Here is a 16,789-nt window from a genome sequence, read left to right as displayed (position 1 = left end):
CTGAGAATGGGGGCCGTTGTCTGGGTGATGTCCACACAAGCAGTTTCGGTGAAGGAAGAGGGGTAGAAACCTCACTGGCATGGGTTCGGGAGCGAATGGAAGGGAAGAGATTGGAGACACAGGGGGAGTTTGGCTGCAGAAGAAAGGAGAATTGGGAAGAGTGGGCCAGGCAGAAGGAATAGCTCATGCAAAAGGCAGGAGGAGCGGTTGGCTCAGCGTGGCTGAGGCACAGAGAAAAGGTAAAGGCCTTTGCTGTGCAGGGAGCACAGGGGAGAGCAGAGGGAGTGAGCCCGGACAACAAGGCACAAACCAATGATGGAGACTGCAGAGGGCAGGAAAAGTGCTTCACTCCAAGTGCAAAGGGAAATTCTAGAACTTAAGCACCTAGCGTACCAGCCATGTTGGGGTGTGTCCAGAAAAGTAGTGCAGACTAAGTCTTAACTTTAGTTCTGAAGGATGATTCCATTTAGAATTTGCCCAAAGAAGAGAAAGGAAGTCTGGGGAAGAGGGGGCTGGGGAAGAAAGGGCATTTGTAAGAGATTAATCAGCAGGCAGCATCATGAGTGCCTCTGTGAGTGGTGCACACGTATGCGTGTGTGCACACGCATGTGTGTGCGGTTGCTGCTGAAGTGCAGGGCAACAGTACTGCAGAAGCAGAGGGACCAGACCGTAGAGAGCCTTCAGGACAGTCAAAACCTGAAATGATTCCAGCAAAACTTGGAAGACTTTGAAACATGGGCAAAGACCTCCTTCAATTAAAACTGTAGTGCTGTAATGCAGAATCTGCAAATTAGTATCTTATAGTAAGAGCACTTAATGCCCAATAAGAAACGCTGAGTTAACAAAAAATAAAAAGGAATTGCTCAAGTTGCCTCATATACTAAGCTTCATTTTAACAAAGTACACTCCAACTAATCCTCTTAATAGACTGAATATTAATACAAAAATCATAAGAAACACAAGCCTGTCTTTATATTATGATAATTAGATTTTATCACAGGTACAGAAGAGAACATAAATAGGGTATCTGTTCATTTGTTTTCCACCAGATAAAATGAAATTATTTTAAGGATGATAGTAATGGAGAAAAATGTTCATATATTTTACAAGAACATCCAGAGAAGAGATTTTTAGTTTGTCATTTTCATTGCTAAAAGGAGCAAAAAACAGAAAAAACAGAAATGAAGTTATTCATTCAATTAAAGCAAATTTAAATATGCCATTGTGATGTAAATAGCATGAAATGTAAAACTAAAATTTGGTCAAAATATGTCATAAATGATCTTTACATGGATTCTAGAGAACCGTGCCTTAAAGTAAGATGGCTGGTTGGTTGGTTGGTTGGGAGGATAGATTACAGCTAAACCCTACTCTTAGCATATTCAATACATAGTAAACTGTATGCAAATTACAGGTCAATCAGCAAATACCTCTACAATTTATCCTGAGAGTCTCTTTTCATTTCACAGAAATTACCACTGTATCTTTACAGGATATATTCACCTAATGCACTTAGTATTCTCCTAATTCTTTTCTATCTTTCAAAGAATAGCACATGAATTAACCTTTACAAAAAGTACACACAAGTATATGGGGTCATTTTTTCCAACGTCAGAAACCTACAAAGACTTGTGGAATACTTATCATATGTATATCTGCACAAAAAAAGCTGTGAAGATTTTCTTGGGGCTGGAGAGTGGAAAATTTCTTATGTAGCCATTAGTGAACTTGAATTTTTACTTAAAGCTATGATTTCCTAGATATACAATAACAGTACCTTGCTTGGATGTCACATGGTTTATAGGATTTTATATGCCTTTCAAACTGACAGTTTAAACTATAAAATAGGTGATTTATACAAGCAAATTGAATTCCCTGCAAAGTATTCTAATAATAATTGCAATATACAGTGCTCGCAAAAGAAGGTGCTTTCCATTTCCAAAGCATTTTACTAATTATCCAATTTGTTAATGTTAGTTTATCTCCTTGACTTGTCATATATTTTCATGTATCTTAAAACATGGCTTGTTTTTCTCCTCTGACATAAATTACCACTTAGCAATTCTCTCCTTCTGCTTCCACTTTAAGAAAATAATGTAAATACACTGAACTCAAGGGATATGACCAAATAAGTAGTGTATCAAATAAATATAATCATTTGCTGTAATTAAATTATCCGATTTAATTCAATTAGGGTGGCAATTAATTTGGATAGATTAGTAACAAAAATGGTGAATACTTCTGAAGTTAAAACATCATTATGTATCTTTGATGATTTATATTAAGGCTATTCCATTTTGCATTCAAGACAACAGAGTAAGGGAAACAAAATTGCCCACTTTAAACCTAAAAATCTAGGGCTAAACAAGAAATAGAAGATTAGGAATTTTGAAAAACATCAGTAAGATTTTATAAACTGTTTCTTCTGTTCTTTATCATTTGAATTAAATCTTATTTCCATAATTTAAATTCCCTTATGCCATGATTAGTACAGCTCATTTGAATGCCCATGAGAATGTCTGATCAATAATGGGATTATGAATGAGAACGTTTTATCAGTTTCTTTGCCTTCTATGTACAGGCCATGTAAACTGCCGAGACTCAGGGTTTGTTTTAGGACTGTAAGCAGAAACAAGCTGCAGGACGCAGGCAGGTCTGGGGCCCTCGTGAATGGGGCACACCCTCCTCCTATGCAGGGCAGCCAGCAGTCAGCTGTCTCTGTCACTGCATGACTGCAGGCCCAGAATTGCCAAGTCTTCCTGATTTTCAAAGAAACTAGAATCCACGCTTTCTAGGTGGAAATCTATCAGCTAAAAAGGAGACTGGTCTGCAAAAGATCCTTTGAAGAGGATGAAACGATAAGCTACGGACTGAGAGAAAATATTTGCAAACCACACGTCCAACAGAAGATCAGCATCTAGAATATAGAGCAAAGGCTCAAATCTCAACAGGAAAAAAATGGGTAAAAAATGTGAACTAACATTTCACTGGAGAAGATACACAAACGGCAAATGAGCACATACAGCGATGTTTAACATCACTCTCTGTGAAGGAAATGAAAATTAAGACCATAATGAGGTATCACCAGCTACTCACCAAAATGGCTTTTTTTTTTTTAAGTCTTAACACCAAATGCTGGAAAGAATGCTGAGAAACTACATCATATGTATATCATTTGTGGAAACATAAAATGGTACAGCCACTTGGAAATCTGTTTGGCAGTTTCTTATAAACTAGACACTCAATTACTGTATGATCCAGCAATTACTCTCCCAGCCTTTATCCAAGAGAAATGAAAACCCAAGTCCCAGGGAAAACTGTTCACAGCACAGTGTTCATGGCAGTTTTACTCTTAAGAGCCCCAAACTGGAAACAAACCCATCTTTCAACAGGCCAACGGTTAAACGATGTTACATCTAGGCCATGGAACACCCCATGAAAGTGAAAAGGAAGCCACATTTGATACACACAGCCACTCGGATGGCTCACAAAGGAGTTGTGCTCGGGGGAAAAGCCAATCCCAGAAGGTTACGTGGTGCCCGATTCCATCTATGTGACATTCTTGCAACAACAAACTGATACAATGGAGCACAGCTGAGGGGCTGCAGGTGGAGGGGTGGTGTGGCTACTGCGAGGGCAGCGCCGGGGAGACTAGTGGTAGTGCCGCTGCTCCGTGTCCTGACTGTGGTGCTTATGAGAATCCACAAAGGTGAACAACTGTGTAGAAACACACCCATGCCCCCCCACCACACGCACACAAATGAGCTCACGTGAAACTGGTGAAATTCAAATAAGCCCTGTGGGTTGTCCCAAAGTCAGGTTTCTAGTTTTGAGATTATGCCATAATTAGGGTGGCTGTTGCCATTCAGGGAAATCAGGCACAAGACCTCCTTGCAGAGTCTACTGCAACTTCCAGAAAAATCTATAATCATTTCAAAATAAAGGATTTTGTTGTTGTTAAAAAGAGGGATTGGCAACTAAGTAAAAGTGTTTGAAAGACACCGTGTAGGACACACAACAGGGGTGTGAGTCTTAGAGGGTCACCTGTGATGCTGGTAGGGTGTGAGTCTGCCAGCCTCCGGCCTGAATCCGAACGCTTCAAACAGCATCTTGTCCAGGAGCCTTGCCCTGAATAAGTGCAGAACGATGGGCACGTCCCCTCCTCCCTCAGTCTAAATAAACAGGCAGCACCCAGGCCTCTTTTCACCTTTCCTATGCTACCAAACACACTACCTCCCTCCCTCAAAACCAACATCAATTATCAGCATTATCACCGTCTGATCAACACCAGTCCATTTAACTCCGAATTTCTCCTGCAGTGAGGCTGAGTTATTGACCTGGGCACGTGATTTCTCCCTGAAAACTGAAAGTCAAGTTCAGTTTTATGATTCTGTAATTCTATCAGCACTCCAATGAAGAGATTTAATCTGAAAATATTTTCAGTTTTCTCCTTACATCTTTAAAAATGTGTTTTAAGTAAAACGACAAGGCTTAAGGGTTGTGTGTTTTTTTTTTCTGAATTCCCCTTGATGTTCTGAGTACGTCTTGACTTTAAATCTGGCCCTCCGATCTGTGTACCAGGGCTGATTAACTCACCGACTTAGTTTCCTTATGCATAGAATGGAGGGCTTTAATTTAACTCATAAAGGAGATACCATGATTAATTTGTTTAATCTTTAGACCTTCTGATTGAAGTTACTCACTAAGAAACTTCTGATCATATAAGATAATTTAATTACGATGAAACAGCAATTCCCTCTCCTAACTGTTCCCAGAGTTATGTACCTGAGCGACACAAACACCGACAGTCCCACGGTTCTCTAGAGTTACAGTGTTTTTCAGCCAATATATGGGAAGATTAAGTTATTTTGTGAAATTTGATACAAATGTGTGTGATATGTTGGGTTTCCAAAGAACTAAGTGATGGAAATGCTAAGGTGTATACTGTGCTTTCAGATCTGCAGGTTGTTCCCATTGGCTTTTTGCAATAAGAGTGCATTCTCCAGTCATTTTGCAAAGTAGGTTTGTCTCTTTAACTAATCGATTATGCCCTACAATTGTATCCTGAATCCATTTTAAAACAGATTTTACATCCTACTAGGCTTACAGCACAATTTAACCATCTATAATTCAATCAAGCTATATCTTGTTTCACATATTTTAATAGATCCTTTTTTCTGGCTACTTAAGACATTAGATATGTAAGTGGCGTGATAAATAATCAATGAACCACCTCATTTTGCTTCTGGTTGCCAGTGATCCCATTCCTCCCCATGCATCTAGACAGTCGCTCCCTTCACAGCAAGATTTTCCACAGCATTTTAAAAGATATTTTAGCTCCTGCAGCGACAAAGGCCTATTTAGAAACTGCAAGCATAATTTACTTATCTGATTTATGAAGCAATTTATGCAATCCACTATATTCAAGCTAGATGGGGATGGATCTTTGTTAAGAAAACAAGGATCTTTAATAATTACAAAACTTCATATTACTGTATTTTATGGTGGAACAAAGCAGATTGGGGCAATTATCCCTTGTGTTTTATTAAACCTTTATACAACTGTTAGAGGTTAATGGGGCTATTATTTTTTTCTACCGTCAAAATCCCACTTTAAAGCTAGACCTAGAGCACTTAGCACCAGAAATCCAGCACAGAGAATAGCAGGCGTGCCTTTTCCTGTGGCAATTTTACAAATGACTCCAGTCTACTACCATTCACATAAATCACACATTAATAACAGAGCAATAAAGCCCCCTAAAAACAAAACCTGACGATGGGTGGCATTTCCAGCAATTTAATAGCAAGCTTAGTGACTATAACAATATTATGATGAAACTGTGGGGGTTTTTTGTAACTGGATAAAGCAAATCCTGTTAATTTTTGAGAATTATTACATGGGGATTAATAAAACAACAATGTATCCAGTTACTTGGTAAAGTATGGTCTGAGGAAAATGCCAGTTGGAAATTATGTCTGGAATCAAGTTTCAGAGGTGGCAACCACACAAAGCACCAGCTACAGCTGATAAGACTAAGGGACATGAAGTCACTCCTGCTCCTGGGGACCCTCGTCTTAGAGATCTCATTAAGGGGGTCACTCAAGTCTATTAACAGCCTCACTCTATCCCCTCCTGCATCTCCCTCCTGTCCACAGCCCTCTTCAAGCTCCAAATCTGGGGACATACTGGACACTGGCAGGGCTGGTCTTCACTGCAATTCTTCAAATGACCTTTCTAAACACTTGCACGTCCTAGTCATCAGACCAGTGACAAATGCACTCAAGCAGCAGTGGTAGGGAGGAAAGTGAGTGCATGTGGAGTGTTCTCTGACCTACAGAGTACAGACTCTGGATTGCCAAGGAGATTTTACTATAAAATGCCGTCACCTTGTTACAGAATCTTGGAAAAGACAAACTAGTTCCTCACATTTTTTGGCTTCCTTCCGCACCGTGAGTACGAGCATTCCTAGGCCATAGCATTTGACTATAACTGATCAGCTATTTAATTCTTTGTGCCTCTTTCACATAATACATATAATTCTGATAACAGGCATGATTGTATCTCAGCCAATGCCAAGCACACGTCTATAAATGAGAGACTCAAGGGACTCAGGCATGAGGAGGTCTAATACGGGAAACGCAGCCCGGCTTGCAGAGGCCCTAATTTAACGCTGCCTCGCATCCTCTCTGTGGATTCTCACTTCCTATGAGTTGACCCACTACTAGGTTGAAAGCCAGTAAATCTCTGCTTTCATTCCACGCTTGGTAGGTGTTGCTGTCTTTATTACAGCACTCTCCGGTAGGCATTTACATGAAACAGCGGGAGACCGTACTTTCCTCTGGGGAAGGAATGTTTTGAGCATCTCCACGAAAGCTGTTTGTCTTTCCTCGATGCATGACTGTAGAATGCAGGAGTAAGATGTGAGATACAAAGACCCAGCTGAAGAAAAGTACAACGTCACATTGTCGCACTTCTTCAGGCCACCACGCAACTAGGAAACTCAGTCGTTCAACAGACACATATTTACTGAGAAACTTCCCTGTGCCTGAGACTCCGCTGGATACTTGGCAGACACCAGTGAAGAAAGCAGACAAAGATACCCACCTTCAAAGAGTCTCTATTCTGGCGAGGGGAGTGGGAGAGGCAAAAAATAAATAAGAATATATATGCTTTAAAATATATTATTACATTATACATTATACATGATATGACCCACTCCGGGAGTGGATCACACAGAAACTACTTTCCAAGTAATGAAAACTACTGGGACCGTTTGCCTTTGCTGTATCTCTCATTCCATCCCTATTAATATGAATTAATGGTTTATTTTTTCTTTCCCTTAGCTTCCACCAATCCCTGTTTACACAGAGAGGATTGAAACGAGTCTCTTCCTGGATGAGCCCAATTTTTGGTGATTATGTTACTAAGCTTACAGGCTGACAGGAAGGGAAAAAATTATGTAAAACATAAGATTAGCCTTTTTTTTTCCTTTTTAGCATACTGGAATATAAGTAAAAGGAGAATATTACACACCAGTGTATTCCATTTGCTCTTAAATTATTCCAAACTTAAGAAAACAAAGACTGTGAATATAACAATTTTAGTGGTAAGTGGATAACAACATGACCCAGGGCAGATGGGGAAGTCTTTTATAATAGCTATTTTAGGAAGTGGACTAATTTTAACACCACGTTAAAAAGATAAACATAATACCATTGTGACTACATCTTTAACTGTATAAAGTAGTTAAGGCATCATTTTGCACCACTGTCCCCCAAAACAGAATTACAAAAGTTTGAAAATGTGCCTTTCCAAATAATTATGTCTGAGACAAAAGACAATCCAGAGAAAAATGGAACTATGGAGTGTCATTATAAAAGACCATATTTGATCGATTGCTTTTCCTTAACAGGACTATTTGGTAACTTTAATGAGTATCATTCTGTTTTGCTTCAGGTATTTTTTTTTAAGGTAGAAAGAAACTCATTGTCCATGGAAACAAAGGCAATGAAATAAATGGTTTATAGTCAAAAGTAGAATTTTAGGGTCATTTATTTCGTAATGTTCTGTTGTTATTTTTTCTCCAAGGGTTTATAAGACAATGCATTATACTGCTCCATTTTCCCACAAGGTTTTATTCGGCTTTACATTAAATAATGACTCTGAACCACATCTCCTATTCTGCTCCGGTATAAACTGTTGTAACTGCAAATGCTTAATACGCAGCATGTACCATCAATTTATCTGAGTGAGTTACAACAAATCAATACAGAATTTGTGAAGTCATTTGTCTTTAACGTGACGTGGGGAGAACCAATTCTGGCTGGAAAACAACCATCAAGGTTTGTTTGTCCTTCTCCCGGCAGACTTCTGCATTTTGGAGTTAGAAGGGCAGTGACGGATGACCCAGCCTCCTGACCCTCACCCTGAGGGTTGCTAATGCTGTATTCTGCAGAGAAGAAGACTAAGAAGAAGAGGAAGAAACTACATCTACAGTTACTGACATTTAACAAGAGTGGCGACTTAACAATCCTTTGGTGTTGAGAGGCTCCAATCCCAGAATAAGGAGGAGCCCAGCTGCACTCAGTGATGCAAAGAAGATGGGAGGGTGTTTACTGAGTTTATTCCAGGTGCCCCTTCTATGGTGCGTTGCCCATTTATGTTGCAAAACTTGAAAACCTTTAAATAATTAGATATATAGAGCATTATGCAGAATTAATACCTTAACCATCTTTGTGCTTTTCTGAAAACATCATTAATAATGAATGAGACTGATGAAAAACCACACTTGTAAATCACTTTATTCTAACAGCTAACATAGGAAATCTCCCTCATTGTCCCCATGGCCTTCCCTGTCCCTCCAGCCTCTGCGGTCAAGTTGAGGCATGCTCAGGATTAACGTGACCCACGAAGGGATCACTGGGAACATGAGGTCAGGGCAGGATGAAGGAACTGACTGACCTAGGGATTACAGGGCCAGATTCACCGACGATTCATCAGATTCCACTGAGAGCAGGAGGAGAGAGGGAGAGAGTCTGCAGGGCTCTTGCTCCACAGCACAGAGAACGAGTTTTCCCTGAATTTCCCCTCCCCTCGTTTACCTCATCAGTAAATACTTGCCAAGTGCCTGTTGGCTTGGGTTATCAGAGCATGAAGAAGTGCACATGTAACTCAGCGTGGGCACAGACAGGAGGAGAACTCGGCTCTCAAAGCACTCACTGTGGGCCAATGCATAAATCAAGGAAGATCTCGGGAGAAAACAGGGACATGCGCTAAGAAGGGGCTGGCATCCAGGACTGTGTGATGCATCCAGGTACAGGCACCACTCATCTTCCAAACGGAATAATAATTTATGCACCAGCCACTGTGTGTTGGTACAGACTTTTTAAAATGCACAAGTCACAAAACCCTTGCTTTCTCCTGTTACAGTACGTGGCACCTCAAGTCGGTTCAGCACTGGAATGACCTAACTATGGTAATGGTACCAGACTCTCATCATTACACTGCAAGCTCCTCATGGTCGTCCGTGAACTCCTCCCACCCTCACCCCTCGTCCAGGGCCCCCACCTCTCCTCCTGGCACTTCCCAGATTTCCTCCTGATGCTCCCAGGACAGGTCATGAGGAGTTAATGAGCTTGTGTCCGAAACACCAGAAGGCATGACTCCTTACCTTGTCTACTGCTTTTTTTTTTAAACATCTGCATCTTTGGGTGGAGTTTGCCCTCAGTGGTTCACCAAAATCTTAGCATTTTTTATCATCTTGAACAGGGTCCCAACAGGAAATGTCGCTCTGGAGGAGAGTAACACACAGCAGGGTTCCTCACAAAGGGCTGTTTGTATCAGAGTAAGTCTAGAGAAGCCACCAGGAATCGTGCAGAAACCTGGAAGGAGGTGATAGCCAAGTTATCATCACCCCCAGGCTGGAAGCAACTGGGGAGAAAATGAGTACGACAACTAGAGGGTTGGACCCACGCAGTGTCAGCCCCGCGGAGAGGAGCTGTGGCCTGGCCTTTGCACCTGCAGGCCCAGCCAGCTGGAGAGGGTTCTGCAAGAGGGTAAGTACCTGGACCTCACTCTGGTGGTTCCCTCCAGCCGTCTGCTGGGCCTTCTCATGGGCAGAACACGACCCACACCCAAGGGAGGACAGCTGTCTTGCACCCACCCCCATCACGTCCTGATTAAGGTCTGCACCAGCGCTGTGCAGCAGATACAACCTTAGACTCTGGAGTAAAGGGACACTTACACGGCCTTTGTGTCCCACTGACTCAGGAAGGAGTCCCAGGAAGAAGAGGACCCATAAACAAATCTAAAAGGTCAATAAAGAATTAAAACTACCGAAACAGAGGTCAACATAGGTGAGGCGGGACCACAGCTAACCATGCTGCCAGACCCCGCGCTAAGCATTTCTTACGAATATGTTGTTATACCCTTACCCAAACCCTCAGGGGGAGGAACTGCGTTTTAGGACAACGATGCACCCTGTGCCACAGAGGTCTGTACACTTGGGTTTAACCCCTAGAACATCAGAGGCTGTGGTCTCCAAGAGAACCCAGACCTCAAGGGAAAGCAGGAATGCTGGACGTTACAGTGGACGGATGGCCTGAAAAAGAATGAGGCTGGTATCAAAGGTACCACGTTTGATGTAAATACTGACTGTAAATAAATTAGCTGCTCTGTGTATAAATGATTCAAGAATGACGTCACCAACTGAGATCTGCAGCGGTGGTCACAAGTGTCTGAAACACAGGTATTGCTTTCACCTGCCCACTCACAGCCCATCAAGACGGTGAGGTGTTAATGAGCACTGGAAATGAAAACGGGGCTCGTCATAGCCCCACTGGATGCGGCTTCAGAGGGCCTCAACCCCTGTGATGAGCCAAACCCTCTTCTAAGGCCTTAGCAAACAAGTCTTATGTTCAGTCTCACCTCGTCCTCTGACAAGTAAGATCTCGTGACATTTGAATCCCCGGTTGACCCACTGCCTACCGCCTTCACGTCTATTTTCATACAGGAAGTTCCCGACGGTGCGGTTTGCAGAGTGCCCACCGCATGTCAGGCGCTGGGAGAGGCAACGTGCAGAGTCCTTGCTCGAGCTCCTCAACGAGAACCATCAGCTTTACTTTTATAAATGACGCAACCTGGACGCGAACACAGTAAACACTTCCACAGCTATGGAAGGCTTGTCTCTCTAGCCTCAAAGCCAGTGTCCTTTTCTCTGTGAAGCTCTTACTTTAGCTTCTTCAGTCACATCTTCTGCAAAAACAGCCTGTTACCACTGACCACACTGCTGATCTTAGAAGGCTCACCGTCTCCTCAAATCCTCATTTCCTCTCATGATTAATTTTCATGTTTAACCAAAAAAAAAAAAATAGTTTAATGCTGTTGGGAGAAATAAAAGAACGTCTCTAACACCAATGAGTTATTACATGTTTGTCAATTTGGGTTCAGATAAGGAACCAGACGTAGTCTCCCTACAAAAACAGCCTCTGTCTGAATGTCTCTCTGGCAGACAAATCTGACGTCTACTTGATCTGCTATCAGACTCATGTTGACTTGATGTAATCGTTCACCTGATACATAGTTCTGTTACTGGGGATCATTTCTGCAAGGTTTTTATCCATAAAAAAATCAATTTCAAAATAATTACAAACACCGCATCGCTCTCTCTGTTGAACATGCTGAACTAAAAGCTAATGATAACAAAATATTAAAACTTTATTTTAGAAAAATGAATTCCTTCCTTCAGTAGTTTTCTTCTTTCATCATTTATAAGTCCAGTCTAGTTTGAATAGTACTGCCTGTGATTATCAAACAGGAAATAAAATAAAACATTTACAGACTGATCTTTGTATGTGTAAGACATAAGCCCCTGAACTGCAGTCAGCTGGAGAATACTCCCTGCTATAAACTGAGTTGTGTGTCCCCAAAATCCGTATTTGAAGCCTGACCCTCCAAGGCGATGGTATCAGGAGGTGGGCCCTCTGGGAGGTGATCAGGTCATGAGGGTGGAGACCTCATAAACGAGATTAGTGCCCCTATGAGAAGATCCAGAAAAGGCATCTCTCTGCATCTCCACCCTCTGAGGACACAGTTAGAAGATGAACAGCCATCTGTGAGTCAGGAAGTCAGTCCTCACCAGACACTGAACTGACCAGCACCTTGCTCTTGGACTTCCCAGCCTCCAGAACTGTGAGAAATAAATTTAAATCACCCAGTCTGCGGTAATACGTTAGCCCCAAAAGTCTAAGACCCACCCTGCGTTTGAAGCCCACATCCTGGGGGTCTGGCTTTCCCTCTGCCCTCGCCAAGTGCCAGAGGACAGGACCCTGCACAGAGTCAGCAGACTGCTGTTACACACGCACTCAGCAGGAAGCCACATAATAGGAACATGGACAAAGCTGGCGTGGGTCAATCTACGGTGTGATTTTTACATGCTTATCATTGTTCTCTGTGCTTGTTTACTTGTTAGTTTTAGTGGACATTTGTCACAGATAAAACCTCTCACAGAAGCCAAATAAATCATGCACATAAAAACAGTGAGTGGAACTGAGGGCTCTCCAGACGTTCACCCACACCTCCCACCTCTACCAACAGCCAGCAGTGGAAAACCAAATGAAACCCCCAGACCCCACCACTGGGACAAGGAGCACTGAGAGAGGGTCTGCTGGGGTGCGCAGGAAGAGACCGGCAGGGATGAGCACAAAGGGCACCCCAACGGATTGAAATCTTGAAAAAAACACGGTGCTGGGAAAGAACCACACTGGAAATAAACCCACTTGGGTGTCACGATGGGGCCTTCCACTCTGCCGTGAGCAGGACAGGCAAGCCCACAGGGAGGCTGTGACAAGATATTTAACTCTGCTACAGAGGTGAAGGCACAGCCCTGAGGGAACAAAACGAGACAGTGAACTGTGCCTGGGGGAGCAGGGAGAGGCTTCAAGTGGTGAGGCTTCAAGACCTCGTGTGTTTCCGTGTGCAAGGAAGGCAGAGAGGGCACTTCCGGCAGAAGCACACAGTGACATGGATGGCGGGATAGTCCTTTCGGCTAAATTACGATGCGGGCTGTCAAGAAGGAGATACCAGAAAACCAGGCGTCAGGGGATAGCTCCAGTCACCCAGCAGCTATTGACTGAGCCCCTGCTGTGTGCTGGGCATCTCCAGACAGACCCCACAGGTGTGCGATTCATATTCTTCTCTTCTTTGGAAGGATGTAGACGTTGTCCTAAAGCTATTTTATTCTGTAGTCCATGGATGACCAAGAGCATTTTAACAGGAAAATGACAAGACCAGACTGGAATGCCCCAAAGATCAGTCTGGTATGTGTGGTGCATATGAGAATGGAAGAGAAACTGGGATCAAAACATACAGAGTAGAACAGCTATTTCATAGAGAAATCTGGATGGTCCAGTCTCAGTGACCAAGGAGGGCAGAGAGCAAAGACAGATTTGAGATGTATTTAGGAGACAGAAGGACCATGTGCTTTCCCCCAACAATGTGCAGTCGGTGTCTGTTCTCTCTCCTGGCAAACACTTTTGGAGGCAGAAAGAGACGAAGTGGGAAAGGCAGTTTACAGAATTACTTCTCGGGAATGGCTTCCTTCTAATGGAAGTATCAATCCTCCCACAGAAAGAAAGAGGACTTACAGACAGAGTTTTTATGGCTGCTGTCCTTGCTGGGCAGCATCTTCACTCCTCTTGACTTCAACTCGATTGCCTTTTTCACTGGAAGAAACAAAATAAAACCATTATTAGGTAGGACCCGGAGAAACACCACAAAATTATGTTTTATCTTCATAGCATTTCCAGTCATAACTGCTTTCTTGCCAACCTCTGGAACACAGGACACCTTCTCCGAGGTGAATGATGCAAAGCAAATGAAGTATAAGAGCTTGTGAATAATTAACGCGAGGCTATCAACCAGCAAGATCAAGCTTATAACAACAGCGTCAGAAGCTAAAAATAATATGTGGTGAGATTACCAACTACATCCAACCCTACTTACCAACAGTTATGGCAGATTCTACAAATCATTATTATTTCACCAAATTTCCCAGCAGACTGCTCTCTCAACTTATGTGCAGTGACTACGGAGTTTCCTAAATTTGCTACATTCGTGAAAAATTTTGAAGAAAAATGAAACTTTCTCAATCATTTATTCACCTAGTCATTTAATAACTCCAAGTTTTAACAAATATTCATTGATGGGGGGCTATAATGAGGAAATGTTCTAAGTGTTGGGGATAAAACGCTAAAGAGAAGAATACCTGACCTTATACCCTACAGGCAGCATAATGTGATATCGGTTTCTACAGTCATAGTTCTCACGCTTATAGACTTCTTGATTATTCCAGGCCCTGCATTAAATATTTTAAGAAGATTCACTTTTCTGGTCATTTTTGGGTGAAAAAAAAATTGGGAAGTCACTTCTGGGAAAACAAAAGAAAATAATTTAAAATTTTCTGTTTAAAATATTTAAATTATTACATGTTATTAAAATTAAAATGATATTTAAATAGTTCTGATTTACATTTATGAGATTGGTCCTAGAGTAGCATGAAGATCTAGGTTCAAATCTTTGCTTACAACTTGGAAGCTATGTGGCCTGTGTAAGTTACTTAACTCAGAGCCTGCTCATTCACCTGTAAATGGACTGTGATGGTTAATTCTATATGTTGACTTGACTGGGGTACAAAGTGTCCAGATAGCTTCTCAAATGTTATCCTGGGTGTTTCTGTGAGGGTGATTTTTGGATAAAATTAACACTTAAATCCATAAAATGTTTAAATCTAGAGTGAGTAGAGCAGATTGCTCTCCCTAAGGTCCGTGGGCCTCATCTAATCAGCTGAAGACTCGAATAGGACACAAAGCTGGCACTTACTGAATAGAAGAGAATTCTTCCTGCCTAACTGCCTTTATACTGGGTTATACATTTTTTTCAACATCATTTTTTTTCTTCCAATTTAGTGAGATATAGTTGACATACAGCACTGCATAAGTTTAAGGCATAAGGCCTAAAATTTGACTTACATACATCATGAAATGATTACCACAGTAAGTTTAGTAAACATCCATCATCTTGTAGTGATGCAAAATAAAAGAGAAAAAAAATGTTTCTTAGGATGAGAACTCTTAGGATTTATTCTCTTAACAACTTTCACATACGACTTACAGTAGTGCTACTTATATTCATCATCTCGTACATTACATCCCCACTTCTTACTTATAACTGTAAATTTGTACCTTTTGGTTCTCTTCATCTAATCCCCTCTCCTTCCACCCCTTGCTTCTGGTAACCACAAATCTGATCTCTTTTCTTATAAGTTTGTTTTTGTTTGTTTTTTTGAAGCACAATTGACCAGAACCCCATGTTAGTCTCTGGTTCACAACAGAGTGAACTGGTACTTCTACACATTATGACACGGTGACCATGTTAAGTGTTGTTACCATCCGTCTCCATACAAAGACGTTCCGTAATTATTGCCTGTACTCCCCACAAGTGCATCCCAGCCCCATGACACTTATTTTGTAACTGGAAGCTTGTGCCACCTAATCTCCCCACCTGTTTCTCTCCCCCCACCCCTCCTCTTTGGCAACTGCCTCTTTGTTTGTTCTCTGTATCTATGACAATGTTTCTGTTCTGTTCTATTTGTTCATCTGATTTGTATTCTGATTCCACACAAAAGTAAAATCATACAGTATTTATCTTTGCCTGACTGCCTTCACACTAGGGTATTCATTTTTTTAACGCCTTCAGATTCAAACTGAAACACTGGCTTTTCCTGGGTCTTGGTCCTGCCAACCTTCAGACTAGAACCACACCATCAGGTCTCCTGGGTCTCCAGCTTATCACCTCACCCTGAAGATCTTGGGACTTCTCAATCTCCACGACTGTGAGAGACAGCTTCTTGTATTACTTGTGTAGGATATGTTATATATACATACGTATAATTCTAACCGTAATTCTATTGGCTCTGACTCTCCGGAGGGCCCTAATACGGTAGGCATGCTGATATCGAATGCAGGGGAATGAGGCTGTGTAAGTTTTAAGCATAATGAACACACCCCCTTAAGAGGAAGACCCTGGACATCGCAGGCTCAGTACGTGACAGTGTTTGTTATTATTTCCAGTACAATGGTGCTGTACTGTGGTAGACTCTCCCTTCCTCTGAGTTCTAACGTGCTTCAAGTTACTACATCCTCTACTGGACAGCCCTGGTTCTTGGCAACATTGCAAAGAAGAGACCATCCTGAGAAGGTCTTTCCCCTCAGCACCTCCCTGAAGCCCCTCTTTTCCTCCATCCAGGGTCCTCCTCCCTCAGCTCCCCTCAAGGCTGGGCAGGGAGAGCCCCACATCCTAGGAAAGAATCACAGGTGAGGGAGAGAGCAGGGCAGACAGACAGGTGCACCCCTAGAAGGACCAGAGTCACCCAGAGCAAATTCCTCCACTGCTTTGTTTTCCACGGATATGAGTATTTAGCCCATTGGTTCTCAAATCTTGAAATAAGTGATGAAACACTCTTCCTGATTTATAAAAATGCTAAATGTGGGTCCAATCTCACACCTACAGAACCAGAAAATCTGGAGCTGGGCCTGGCCTTCAAGCTTCATTTTCTCAGCACAGCTGCCAAGTATTTTGTTTTGTTTCCAATTTATTTTGTTTTCTTTTCTCTTTGTTACTTTGGTTTTCTGGGGGTAGAGGGCATTAAGTGCAAAGGTTAGCGTCTGACACTCACTGGTCTGTTCTCAGCAGGCTAACTTCTCAGTAATTCGGATTCAACAACTTCAAATAG

At 42.1% G+C, this 16,789-nt stretch overlaps 1 protein-coding gene across 1 annotated transcript in view; it reads right to left on the bottom strand.

Annotated features, from left to right (window-relative positions):
• Window positions 1–16,789, bottom strand: part of CSMD1 (CUB and Sushi multiple domains 1) — a 1,691,213-nt gene that overhangs the window by 367,752 nt on the left and 1,306,672 nt on the right. Inside the window, exon 12 of the mRNA XM_064477604.1 lies at window positions 13,644–13,721. Coding sequence (XP_064333674.1) covers window positions 13,644–13,721 — 78 coding nt within the window. The remainder of the gene's footprint in view (window positions 1–13,643; window positions 13,722–16,789) is intronic.

This window comes from Camelus dromedarius, chromosome 22, assembly GCF_036321535.1.
Source record: "Camelus dromedarius isolate mCamDro1 chromosome 22, mCamDro1.pat, whole genome shotgun sequence".
In the NCBI taxonomy this organism is placed as follows: domain Eukaryota; kingdom Metazoa; phylum Chordata; class Mammalia; order Artiodactyla; family Camelidae; genus Camelus; species Camelus dromedarius.
Note: the sequence above shows the minus strand (reverse complement) of the source record. Positions and strands in the feature narration are given on the sequence as shown.